Source organism: Poecilia latipinna, unplaced genomic scaffold (assembly GCF_001443285.1).
Source record: "Poecilia latipinna isolate Pla-1442-1.1 unplaced genomic scaffold, P_latipinna-1.0 Scaffold2005, whole genome shotgun sequence".
NCBI lineage: Eukaryota > Metazoa > Chordata > Actinopteri > Cyprinodontiformes > Poeciliidae > Poecilia > Poecilia latipinna.
The window spans coordinates 73771-85118 of NW_015114621.1; the positions used below are offsets into that span (position 1 = coordinate 73771).

The 11348-nt window shown below is 38.3% G+C and overlaps 1 protein-coding gene across 2 annotated transcripts; it reads left to right on the forward strand.

Annotated features, from left to right (window-relative positions):
• The first annotated feature begins 1040 nt into the window (after positions 1-1040).
• On the forward strand, positions 1041-10181 carry zc3h15 (zinc finger CCCH-type containing 15). Of its 2 annotated transcripts, none has more exons than XM_015016325.1 (11): positions 1041-1269; positions 4926-5027; positions 5195-5297; positions 5401-5553; positions 5651-5742; positions 5871-6053; positions 8076-8156; positions 8262-8327; positions 8405-8515; positions 9231-9360; positions 9493-10181. In XM_015016325.1, the coding sequence occupies exons 1-11, from the start codon at positions 1195-1197 to the stop codon at positions 9660-9662; spliced, it is 1266 nt and encodes a 421-aa protein (XP_014871811.1). In that variant the 5' UTR covers positions 1041-1194; the 3' UTR covers positions 9663-10181. The 2 variants fall into 2 exon arrangements, with proteins under 2 accessions (XP_014871811.1, XP_014871810.1); XM_015016324.1 differs by having other exon boundaries at positions 1042-1269; positions 5186-5297.
• Positions 10182-11348: the final 1167 nt, after the last annotated feature.

An 11348-nucleotide genomic window follows, 5' to 3' on the forward strand; every position in this document is an offset into this window, starting at 1 on the left:
AAGCCACCATCAACAGCATTAACAGAAATAAAGACTTGAAATATGTCACAATGTGTGTAATGGATTTATCTAATATACGAGTTTCCCATTTTGAATTAAAATCCTGACAATTAGTTTTTAATGATATTCTAAGCTATTGGAGTGATCACATATAACAGTAACAGAATAATTTTTTTGGTAATCTTCTGAATATCCATTTAACTGTGGTTTGTGAAGTCTGCCTCAGACAACTCAAGACTAGATTTTTCTCCCTTATTTGGACGTATCAAGCATTAATCAACTAAGTCAAAGCAAAAACAATTAAATTCAGGGAAAACTGAGGATTACTGGTGAACATAAAATCTATTGCAGCAGAAATGCAATTTGTTTCCGGTATCGGGCTGAGTTGGAAGAAATTAGGTTACTTGATTTTCACCATTTGAATTGATCCATCTTGATTGCTTCCTTTTAAAATCACCAAACAGATGTTGTGATACTGACCCCTAGTGGTCAAATGGTAAAAATGCATTGAAGTCTGTGAGCTTCACTAAGCCGCAGTTTCCAGAGACATTAAATACTGTCTAGATCAGGGGTGTCCAAAGTCGGTCCTCGAGGGCCGGGATCCTGCATGTTTCAGTTCTCTCCCTGGTTGTAGTAACAACCTTTTCAGCTCGTCAATGTTCTTCTTAGGCCTTCTAACGAGCCATCATTTGATCGAGGTGTTTTAAACCAGGGAGAGAACTAAAACATGCAGGATGCCGGCCCTCCAGGACCGACTTTGGACACCCCTGGTCTAGAATATATATTCACTTGAGTTCTAAATGGCTCATTAGGCTCAGCAGATTGAAAATGAAGCTGGTATCCAAAGAAGAAGTCTCACTCTAATTAAAGCTGTGAGTCTGTGTATATATAAAGGTCAGGTACATTTTGGGATAAAACAAAATTATCCCAAAATTTGGGAGGTTTGTGCGAAAAGTTGCGTTTATAATTGATGTACATAGGTATTTTCCTCTTTTACTCCTGCTTACTGCATTACCCGTCATGCCTCTCTGGCTGGGTGATGACGTCACCCCTCAGCAACAACTCACATGTGGCCTTGAAGGCGCCGCCGTTGCTTTCCTGTTGCTAGCATTAACTGGTTTATGTGCATTTCCAACCGAAATACCCGACTCAAACACCCACACGAGTTCATAGAATAGCGTTTCCTGAACCAATATGCCACCGAAGAAGCCCGCTCCGGCTACGGGAAATAAAAAAACTCAAGAGAAGAAAAAGGAAAAGATCATTGAGGTAAATATGGCACGAGTTAGCATGTCGGTGTTTGCTGTTAGCTCGATGGCTAACTGAAGCTATAATAAGTTGGTATTAAAGTTATTTCGCTCTGCATAGTCAATTCTATATTCATTTGGCTTTACTGTCTCTTTTTTAGTCAAGAAAGAAGTTGACTGACTGTTAATGTTAATATAAGATGCTGTCATAATTCACATTTATACACGAAGCTCGTATTGAAGCTTTAAGGGCCCAAACTGGTCCAGCGAAGATTTAGCAGTATATTTAAGATAATGCTCACATATTCTGGATTGTATCGATAGTCTGTGTCTTGTTTTTCTGGGGTTTTTTTGTTTGTTTGTTTGTTTTTTATTTACAACGTGTTTACACATAAAAGTAGAGGACAACCTGGGAGTTTTGTATAAATGGTCTCCTAAAAATGTCCAAAATAGAAATAAAGTTGAGCAGAGCGCCTGACATATTAGGCTATTTATGCATTTTATCTGTTTAACTCTTTCTACGTCCATTAGCCACCTGACAGGATAGATTATTTTTATCTGTAAAGATTATTTTCATCTTAGATGTAGGTCTTTAAATGGGTGATGAACAATAATTCATCCATTATGACTCAGGAACACCTATAGGCTGATGAGCTTTTATTTTTCAAGCCTAATATAAGCACAGTGCTGAATACTACCACTTGGAAAAATCTGCAGTGTATCAAATACACATTTTTCCTGCTGTATGTTGATATTAGGTATTGAGGAAACTTGGAGACTGACGGTGCTTTATAAGAAAATAGCAAATAGATAGATTTTTTTTAGTCCTAAATATTTCATTTGATGGATAATCTAGACCAGGGGATTAGAAGAACAAAAGAAAGCCTTACATGTTGCTGCTTTTAAATATGAGTCAAATTTCAAATAAAATTTTATTTGTATAGTGCATCTCAAAGTGCTTTACATTATAAAACACAGTCAACAGTTGAAACATTACATTTTGCCATCATTACACATCAGATTGTTGATTAATGTTTCATGATTATGTTTCAAAAGCAACTCTAACCAGGTGGGTTTTAGTCTTGATTTAAAGGCACTCAATGTCTCAGCTGTTTTGCAGTTTTCTGGAAGTTTGTTCCAGATTTGTGGTGCATAGAAGCTGAATGCTGCTTCTCCATGTCTGGTTCTGGGCAGAGGTGCAAAAAGTGGTTATGCAGCGTATGCAACGCATAGGGGCTCAGCACCAGAGGGGGCGCCAAAACCCCGTCTGGAGGCGGCGACGTGCCGATTATGTTTTCCCATACAGTTCAGCGCGCCTCACACTCCTTCACCTCTCGCACATAACGAGGTAAATGTAGCGGTGAGCGTCGCTCCTTCACCCTGACGTTCCTTCCCGGGGGGGGTGGGGGGGGCACCAATTTATGTTTTCGCATCCACCTGAGTAATGTGTAGTTGCGCCACTGGTTCTGGGATGCAGAGCAGAACCAGAACAGGAGACCTGAGAGGTCTGGAAGGTTGATGCAACAGCAGATCTTTAATGTATTGTGACCCTAAACTGTCAGTGATTTATAAACTAACATCAGTATTTTAAAGTCTATTCTCTGGGCTACAGAGAACCATTAGAAGGAGTTTAGAACTGTGTGATGGGCTTTATGTTCCTGGTTTTAGTCAGAACTCCAGCAGCAGCGTTCTGGATCAACTCCAGCTGTCAGAGTAATTATTTATTTTTTTTTTATGCCAACCTGTGAAGACACTATTGCAGTAATCAATGCGACTAACGATAAATGCATGGATGAGTTTCTCTGATGCTGAGACTTTAGCAAGATGAAGTTAAAAGACACATCAAACTCATCCTGCATTGCTAAACACACATATGAAAATAAGGAAAATGCATCTTGCACATCATTCCTGCTGTTTGCTTTTCCAAAAACATTAAAAACCATCAATCTCAATGTGTATTGTTAAGTAGCTAATAAATAAAATGGCTGCGTATCGCTGTAAAATACAAAATATTAACATTTAAGAAAGAAGCCATGCAGCACCTCGTTTTCAAATGTCTCTTATGTCTACATACATAGTGAAATATGTGCAATACATTCCACCCAAAACAGAATTATGCAATTTCTTTAGATGTATTTATTGTATTATCACTTAACGTGATACATTTCTTATAAGAATTTTGCTTTATTGGTATCATAAGTTCCAATTAATGGTGTTTAAAACCCCTTTGTTGTTGGTGTTGATATTTTCTCCACTGTTTGTTTTATGAAACTAATACATTTGAAAATACACTGCTCAAAAAAATAAAGTGAACACTCAAATAACACATCCTAGATCTGAATGAATGAAATATTCTCATTGAATACTTTGTTCTGTACAAAGTTGAATGTGCTGACAACAAAATCACACAAAAATCATCAATGGAAATCAAATGTATTAACCAATGGAGGCCTGGATTTGGAGCCACACACAAAATTAAAGTGAAATGTTCCCTTTACTTTTTTGAGCAGTATAGTTACTGTGTGCAGTTTGGTGATACAAATCACAATTCTTTATGTGACTGGTGTATTTTAGAGACACATTACAATTAGTGTTTTTTAAAAGCATTTATTGTTTGTGAAGCTATAATTACTGACTCGCAGTTATCTAAAGGTGATAAAACATAATAAATAGCAGTTTTTGTTTTGTTCTATTATTTTTATTTATTTATTTTGTTAAATAGTACTTATCGACACTTATTATCACAACAGTGGTAAAAATATCATGTTTACCAATAAAATTTAGGATCTGTAGTCACACCTCAAAACATCTTTTTGCATACTTTCAGTTTTGTAACTTAATTCATTATTAACTTTTGTATATTTTTTCTAATAATCATCTATTCCTTCTGTTTTTACTAATTCATTAATTTAACTTTGAACTAATTTAACTGCTATTTACATTACTATCATCATGGGTTGTAACATATTGTCAGTTAAAACAACTTCAGTCATTTAAAAAAACTTGGTTCTCAGTACTGAACATTGTGGATCACCAGATGTTGTGTTTTTTAAACATGTTTTATAGAGTTGTGCCTCTAACTTGTTTTGCTGTAACTTATTTAAAGCGAAGTTATTTAATCAATAAATAACTTCACCTATTTATTAAGCGAAGTTTAATAAATAAGCAAAGCAAAGGTTGGAAACGCTTCACTGTTTTATGTTAGCTGTTTTTGAACAGAGTGGCAATTTAATTAAAACCAAAAAACTCATGACTCAATGAAAAATCTTTCGACCAACTGTCTCTAGGTTTTTATTACACTGAAACCAAAGCTGTGATTAGTTTTTTTATGGAGCTTCCCTATCGGTCACCATGTAATTATTACTTTCCTTCCTCCAGTTGTTGTCCTGTATTTAGAAAATAAATTTAAACACAAAAGCAAAATGATGGGTTTTTTTTGTTTGTCCCATCCAGCAGTGTAACAGTAAGAATTATCAGAGAGCCAGAAAGAAGCCCAACAGATTTACTTTCACAAGTACAGTGTTACGGCTTTGACTATAATCCTCTACTTTTATATTTTATATATATATACATATATATATAAAATTTTTTTTTTTTTTTTTTTTTCTAAAGCATTAATCAGGGTTTAGTTTGCGGGTTTTTTTCTTGATCTTGATGATGGGACTGTTTCTTTTCCAGGACAAGACTTTTGGCTTGAAGAACAAGAAAGGTGCCAAGCAGCAGAAGTACATTAAGAATGTCACACAGCAGGTCAAATATGGACAGCAGAGCGCCAGACAGGTCAGCACGCTTTATCTGTTTAATCTTCAAATGATCCATGTTTCTCTAATAATCCAGTTGTCCATTCTGTAGGGACTTTACCTGAAGTCTAGACAAAGCCTCTGCTAAAGCTAGCTAATCTAATCCAAATTTTATGGTATCGTTATTCCTGTGTTCAGATTGCCCAGGCAGAAGCAGATAAGACCAGTAAGAAGACTGACAAGAAGAAAGAGCTCGACGAACTCAATGAGCTGTTCAAGCCTGTAGTTGCTGCCCAGAAAGTCAGTAAAGGTAACACGTAGTCAGCCAGATCGACTCCCTTTATGGCCTTAATCTGGTCTAAACTGGTCATCGTTTGCCCAAGTAACTGTTTTCTTGTTTGAATTGTGTTCAGGTGTCGATCCAAAGTCAGTGCTGTGTGCGTTCTTTAAGCAGGGCCAATGTACTAAAGGTGACAAGTGTAAGTTCAGCCATGACTTGTCCATGGAGAGGAAGTGTGAGAAGAGAAGCGTCTATGTGGACGAAAGAGACGAAGACCTGGAGAAAGGTTGGTGGATGTTCAGCTAGACAACTTCACAGCTGCTTCCTGAGTTAGAAATGGGAACTTCTTTCATATCTAACTTTCTGCTTCCTGTTTCATTCAGACACTATGGAGAACTGGGATGAGAAGAAGTTGGAGGAGGTGGTCAACAAAAAACACGGAGAAGCAGAGAAGAAGAAAGCCAAAACACAAATAGTAAGTGTATTTTTATTATTTTATTTTTTCTGTCAAACTGAGTTCAAAAGTAGTGGTGAAACAGTCCCACTTCACCTACCAGACCCCAAACATGCCATCATTTCTCCTGTTTGTTTGCTTTTTTGTAGGTGTGTAAGTACTTCTTGGAAGCCATAGAAAATAACAAGTACGGCTGGTTCTGGGTGTGTCCAGCAGGGGGCGACAACTGTATGTACAGGCATGCCCTGCCACCTGGTTTTGTACTAAAGAAAGACAAAAAGAAGGAGGAGAAAGAAGAGGAGATCTCATTGGAGGAGCTGATAGAGAGTGAGGTGAGACAGATGGCTCGTAAACAAAGATGGTCAAAAACTAGAGATGCACTCATCTGATATTAATCTGTATCAGTCACAATATTGAGAAAAATTCTAGGTCAGATATTAATGACAATGTGCCTGACCCATAATGGCATATCTATTCAATCTAATTCTATGTGTCATCCTCAGAGACATCATGATTTATTTTTTATCATTATATTGAGAATTCCTAATTGTTTATTTAAGAACCATTTGAAAGGTTTGTTGCTGTTTATTTTTACATCTATAAGCTAGCCAACCTTTTTTTATCAGTTTCAGATTCTTTATTTTACATTGGCTGTTCTAGTCCCATTTGCTCTGACTGAACAAATTAAACTTGTTTTTACATGTTTGACCAAGTTTCTGAAGGTGTTGATGAATTTATTTGTGCAGAGTTAATTCAGTACATTTGCATCTGTGTTTACAAGAAATGCATGTAGGGATGCACTGATTTGAAAATTTAGGCTAATATCAATATCTGATATTAATATTGCTTTTATTTACCAATATTATGTTATTTCACTACAGTTTCAATACTTCTGGGAGGCAAACACGTCCAGAAACGGGAAAAAATAAATATTGGTTGTTCATGTCGGCTCAGTTTTGTTTATCAGAGAGATACCGACTGTTGTGATATATCAGCGGTCTCAAACTCAGTTTACCCGAGGGCCGCTGGATGAGGAGTCTGGGTGAGGCTGAGCCGCATAAAGGATTCCACAAAAAACATTTAAAAAATATCCTCAAATGTCATCAACATGTAATTATTTCTCCAATACATGAACTGCAGGCTTTGGCTTGACAAAGACATGATGAGGGTGTGACAAAATTTAGGTTGCGTTCACAATGCAGCCTGAATTCCGATTTTTTGTCAAATCGGACTTTTTTCGCCGGGCCGTTCACACAGCCACACATATGCGACCTGTATGTGTTCTGCAGTCTGAACGGGCAAACGACCTGAAAGTGTCCTGCATGCGCACTAGAGGGCGCCATAGCGTCAGCGTTCTCAGTGTTCTGCCAACCGCCATAAAAAGAAGTGCCCAGTGTTTGCGGAAGTAAACATGGAGGCTAACGGTGGAGCTTAGCTTACATATTTGAAGTTGTTGTCCAACCGGAGCAGGATATTAACTACTTAATCCTCATTATAGTCCGTCATAGTTGTTTTTCTTCCCACTTGCGCTTATCAGAACTCAGAATTTGTTGAGTATCAGTGACGTTCAGTTCGGATGGATGCGGCCTGGACGTTAGGTCGATTTGAATCGGATACGTATCGGATATGGGTCGCATTCGAAAAGAATCCGACCTGTGCTGTTCAGACTGTCATGAAAAGATCAGATACAGGTCGCATTACGTAAAAGAAATTGGGTCACTTTGGGCTGCAGTGTGAACGCATTCTAAGTTTATTCCACTTGGCGTCACTCTTGTTCTACGTTTCATAGAAGTCTTTAGCCAGCTAGCAACGTATGGAGAACGTCTCGACGCGTGACGTCATTACCGCTTAAACTTGTCACAACAGCGCGGCGGATGACGAGCAGCCCAGTAACTGTCGCCTTTCTCTGCGTTTGATCGTGGCATTTGTTAATGGTAGAAAGTACCGCAATGGCGACTGCAGGGAAGGGAAACTGGTACCGGACCGGTCCATCATCAGGCCACACTATTGTTACAAGCGTAGTGTGCATGAAGTCAGTGTAGCTTAGCCTAGCACCGAATGTCAGCCATGACGAGGAACGGCGGGCGGCACTTCCTTCAGAGGTCCGCTCACCCTGTGGGCCCCACTAATATTATACTTTCATATCACGGTGGGGGCCACGAGAATGAGACCTCTGTGATATATTGTGCATCTCTAGTTTCAAGTCAGTTCAGCGCTGTTGTTCTGTATCACATCGGTATCGGCCGGTACATGGATCGGTACATCTCTAGCTAAAAGTTTTTTCTGAGTCAAACGTTTGGCTGTATCGTGTAGTCATTCCCTGGTTCTGTTCTGACGTGTGTCTCTGTGCGTAGCGGGCCGCTCTGGGTGTAAACGTAACTCGGATCACACTGGAGACCTTCCTGGCCTGGAAGAAGAGGAAAAGGCAGGAGAAGGTTGGAGTTCTTTTCACCATAAGTGTCGATTTTGTTCCTGCTTACTGCTATAGAAGTTAGCTGCTCTCCGGCTCTGATTGGTCCAGGCTCTGCTTTTGGTTGCAGGTGGATAAAGCCAGGGAGGAGCTGGAGAAGAAGAAGGCGGACTTTAAGGCTGGCAAGTCGCTCATTGTGAGTAAATGTTTATTTCTGAAGGGACTATGTTTCTACCGTGACCTGCAGCTTTAAACCCAGTGGTGTCTGTCCAGGTGAGCGGCCGAGAGGTGTTTGAATTCCGGCCGGAGCTGGTTGACGATGATGACGACGAAGCTGATGATACTCAATACGCCGACGAAACGAAGGAAGAGGATGAGGAAGAGGTAAATGGATAAAAATGATTATGTATTGGTTTTTATTTCTATTTATTTGAGATAAAAACTTCATCTGAAATCTGTTTTCCAGCTTTATCTTGAACTGATGATTTTGTAAATATGGAAACAGTTAACTATTTGAGTTAAAACCATATAAGCAGATATCGTGGAAATGGTTGTTAATATTAGAATAAACTCAGATGTGATTATAAACCTGAAAGCTTGGTAAATGATCTAATTCTGCAGTACTGATTTGTGTCGGCAGGTGGCAGAGTTATACTTGATATTGGACTGTAGCTTCTGTAGCCATGTTTGCATTTATCTAAAGAAAGCGTAATTTATCTTAAAGTACTATCCATACTACAGTTTATTAGTACCAAACGTCCTTTACCTCTTTTTTTCAACTAGAGATGGGATCAGTCAACTTATTTACCTCCGTATTAATTAAATCAAAACTACAAATGGAGATTAACAGCATGTAGTTTGATGCACTTTTGAATTTTATTAAAATCTGGCAAAGGTTAAAGATATTCTGTGGTGCATAAATGAGGATAATTTTAGTTTTTTTTTATTTTCTGTTGGATTTAAAACTTAACTCAAAGAACCTGCAGCCTGCTTTTTTTTCTCTTATGGTAAAAAATAGACTACATAAAACAAACATGTTTATCCCATTGTGTTGCTATAATATGAAAAGTCTCTGAACTTCCTTCTTACTTTCTTTCAGACTGATCTTACAGATGTCCAGGACATAGACTTATCCCGTTTCATTCCACAAGAGGTCGACCATACGGGTATTACAGTAGCATCTACAGACCGATTCAGCTCCAGGAATGAGGTGGCAACAGGAGACAATGGTGAGGAAGAGAATAAACCAGCTGATGTCCACTTTGACCTAAATTCATCCAACTCTCGACTGTTTTCCTTTGTTTAGATTGACATGTTTAGATTTTTGTCTGACCTTCTTCTTCTACTTGATCTACTTGCAGATGATCAACTAAACTCAGCCTGCGGCGCCGAGGCAAACGGGCTTTCAGGAGGGGAGGATGGAGGAGGGGAGGATGAAGAGGAGGACGTCCCAGTGGATGAAAATCTGTTCACAGGAGAAGATCTGGAGGAGCTGGATGAAGAACTGAACACACTGGGGCTGGAGGACTGAGGAAGAGGAGGACTAAGTGACTAAAGGGAACGACAGATGGATGCATGGAGCTAAACATCAAAGAGACCAGACGTTTGAATGATTTTACCTTTCAGAGACTCCAGTAATAAAGCCGATTATCTCATGACATCACTTCCTGTCTCTGCGCCCTGTGTTTTCAGCGCCGACTGTCAAACCTGCATCATTCTGCAGATCTCCACAACTGGGCGATAATCTGGGCCTACATCCTTCTCTTTGTGATTCGTTCAGTAATATATTTAATAATCCGAGGCATAAATCTGAAATGAATGTCACTTCCTTTTATGCCAGAGTTTCAGAGTAAAGATGCACTTTTTGTCTCTCAAATCCATAATTTCATTAAACTGATTTAAAACTTCAGCCTGGTGACAGACCAGTTTTCATTTAAATCCAGCTTTCTTCATGAGCATCACCCTCAGAGACCAGATTCATACTCATTCCCAGCTCCATATTGTAAATAATCTGAGATGCCTCCTTATGAAATAAAATAACTACATTCAATGTTTCTTTTCTTCTACTTTAACTCACCTTTTATCTGGTGTTTTACTCCTGATTTGTTACAGAGAAAGAAAATAAATTTGATTGGTGCAATCTAACAAGCACACAGTACCACAGGTTCTCCACTGTACAGTGGTCATAAGGTGCTTTTATCTATATTTGATACTTGGAACAAAAAGAACAGAAACAGACTTCCACAGCAATGAGATTTGAAAAGTTAATTTATTTCAGCAACAACTGACAAATACAAACTGATCTTTTCAAAGCTTTATTTCTGTGATCTTCCACTTAATTAGAAAACATTTGATTCCTTCAAAGATTAGAGTATTACATCAGAACAAATTCATTTCATACAGATATAAAGGTTTAATGAAAAATGTAAATACTTAAAGGTTGCTATGTTCTAATTTACTGAGATCTACATTTTGATTTGTATGGCTTGACCTGGTGGGTATTAAATGTATAACAATAATGAAAACCTCGACATTGAACACAAGTGTACCGAAGCCTGTCAATAAGCAGGAATCTCCTTAGGATGGATTTAACTGACCCAAACATGGGAGAATGTTGGGAAAACCTGGTTATTCCTTTAGACTTTAGAGATAAACCTTTTGATTATTTCTGGGCTCTTTTAGTCATGGTGTATCTTCCTTAACCTTTAAAGACTTGAGTTTTACACACAAAATATATGAACCACATTCACACCAAGACCACTTATGTACTGCAACACCTGAAATCTATTATTGGTTAACTTTGAAGCAAGATTTAGCATAATATTATTCATGGAAAATTTGTTTTATGTCGGAGTGACTCAATTGCAGTTTTCCGGCCAATCACAAATTTAAAAAAAAATCTGATTCAGATTTTTGACGGTACCGATTTTTTTTGTCTGAAAAGTCAAAGTTGGCAACAGTGGTGGGCGGCTCTATCAGGTAACCCTCTAACAGCAAAACAAAGGGGGGCAGTGGCTGATGTTTAGTCTTTTGCTGCAGTGAATCAGATCAGTTTTTCATGTATCCACCAATCACTAATCTACCAAAACATTGGACATCGGCCAAAACTGGAAATACCCTATTTTCTGCACTATAAGGCGCACTGGATTATAAGGCGCACCTTCAATGAATGGCCTATTTTAAAACTTTTTTCATAAACATGGCGCACAGCATTATA

Excerpts from the sequence above, each read along its gene's own strand:
- zc3h15 (XM_015016324.1), top strand. The coding sequence starts at position 1,195 with ATGCCACCGAAGAAGCCCGCTCCGGCTACGGGAAATAAAAAAACTCAA. Across the intron at positions 1,270-4,925 it reads AAAAGGAAAAGATCATTGAG|GACAAGACTTTTGGCTTGAA; the intron begins GTAAATATGGCA and ends TTTCTTTTCCAG. Across the intron at positions 5,554-5,650 it reads AGACGAAGACCTGGAGAAAG|ACACTATGGAGAACTGGGAT; the intron begins GTTGGTGGATGT and ends TGTTTCATTCAG.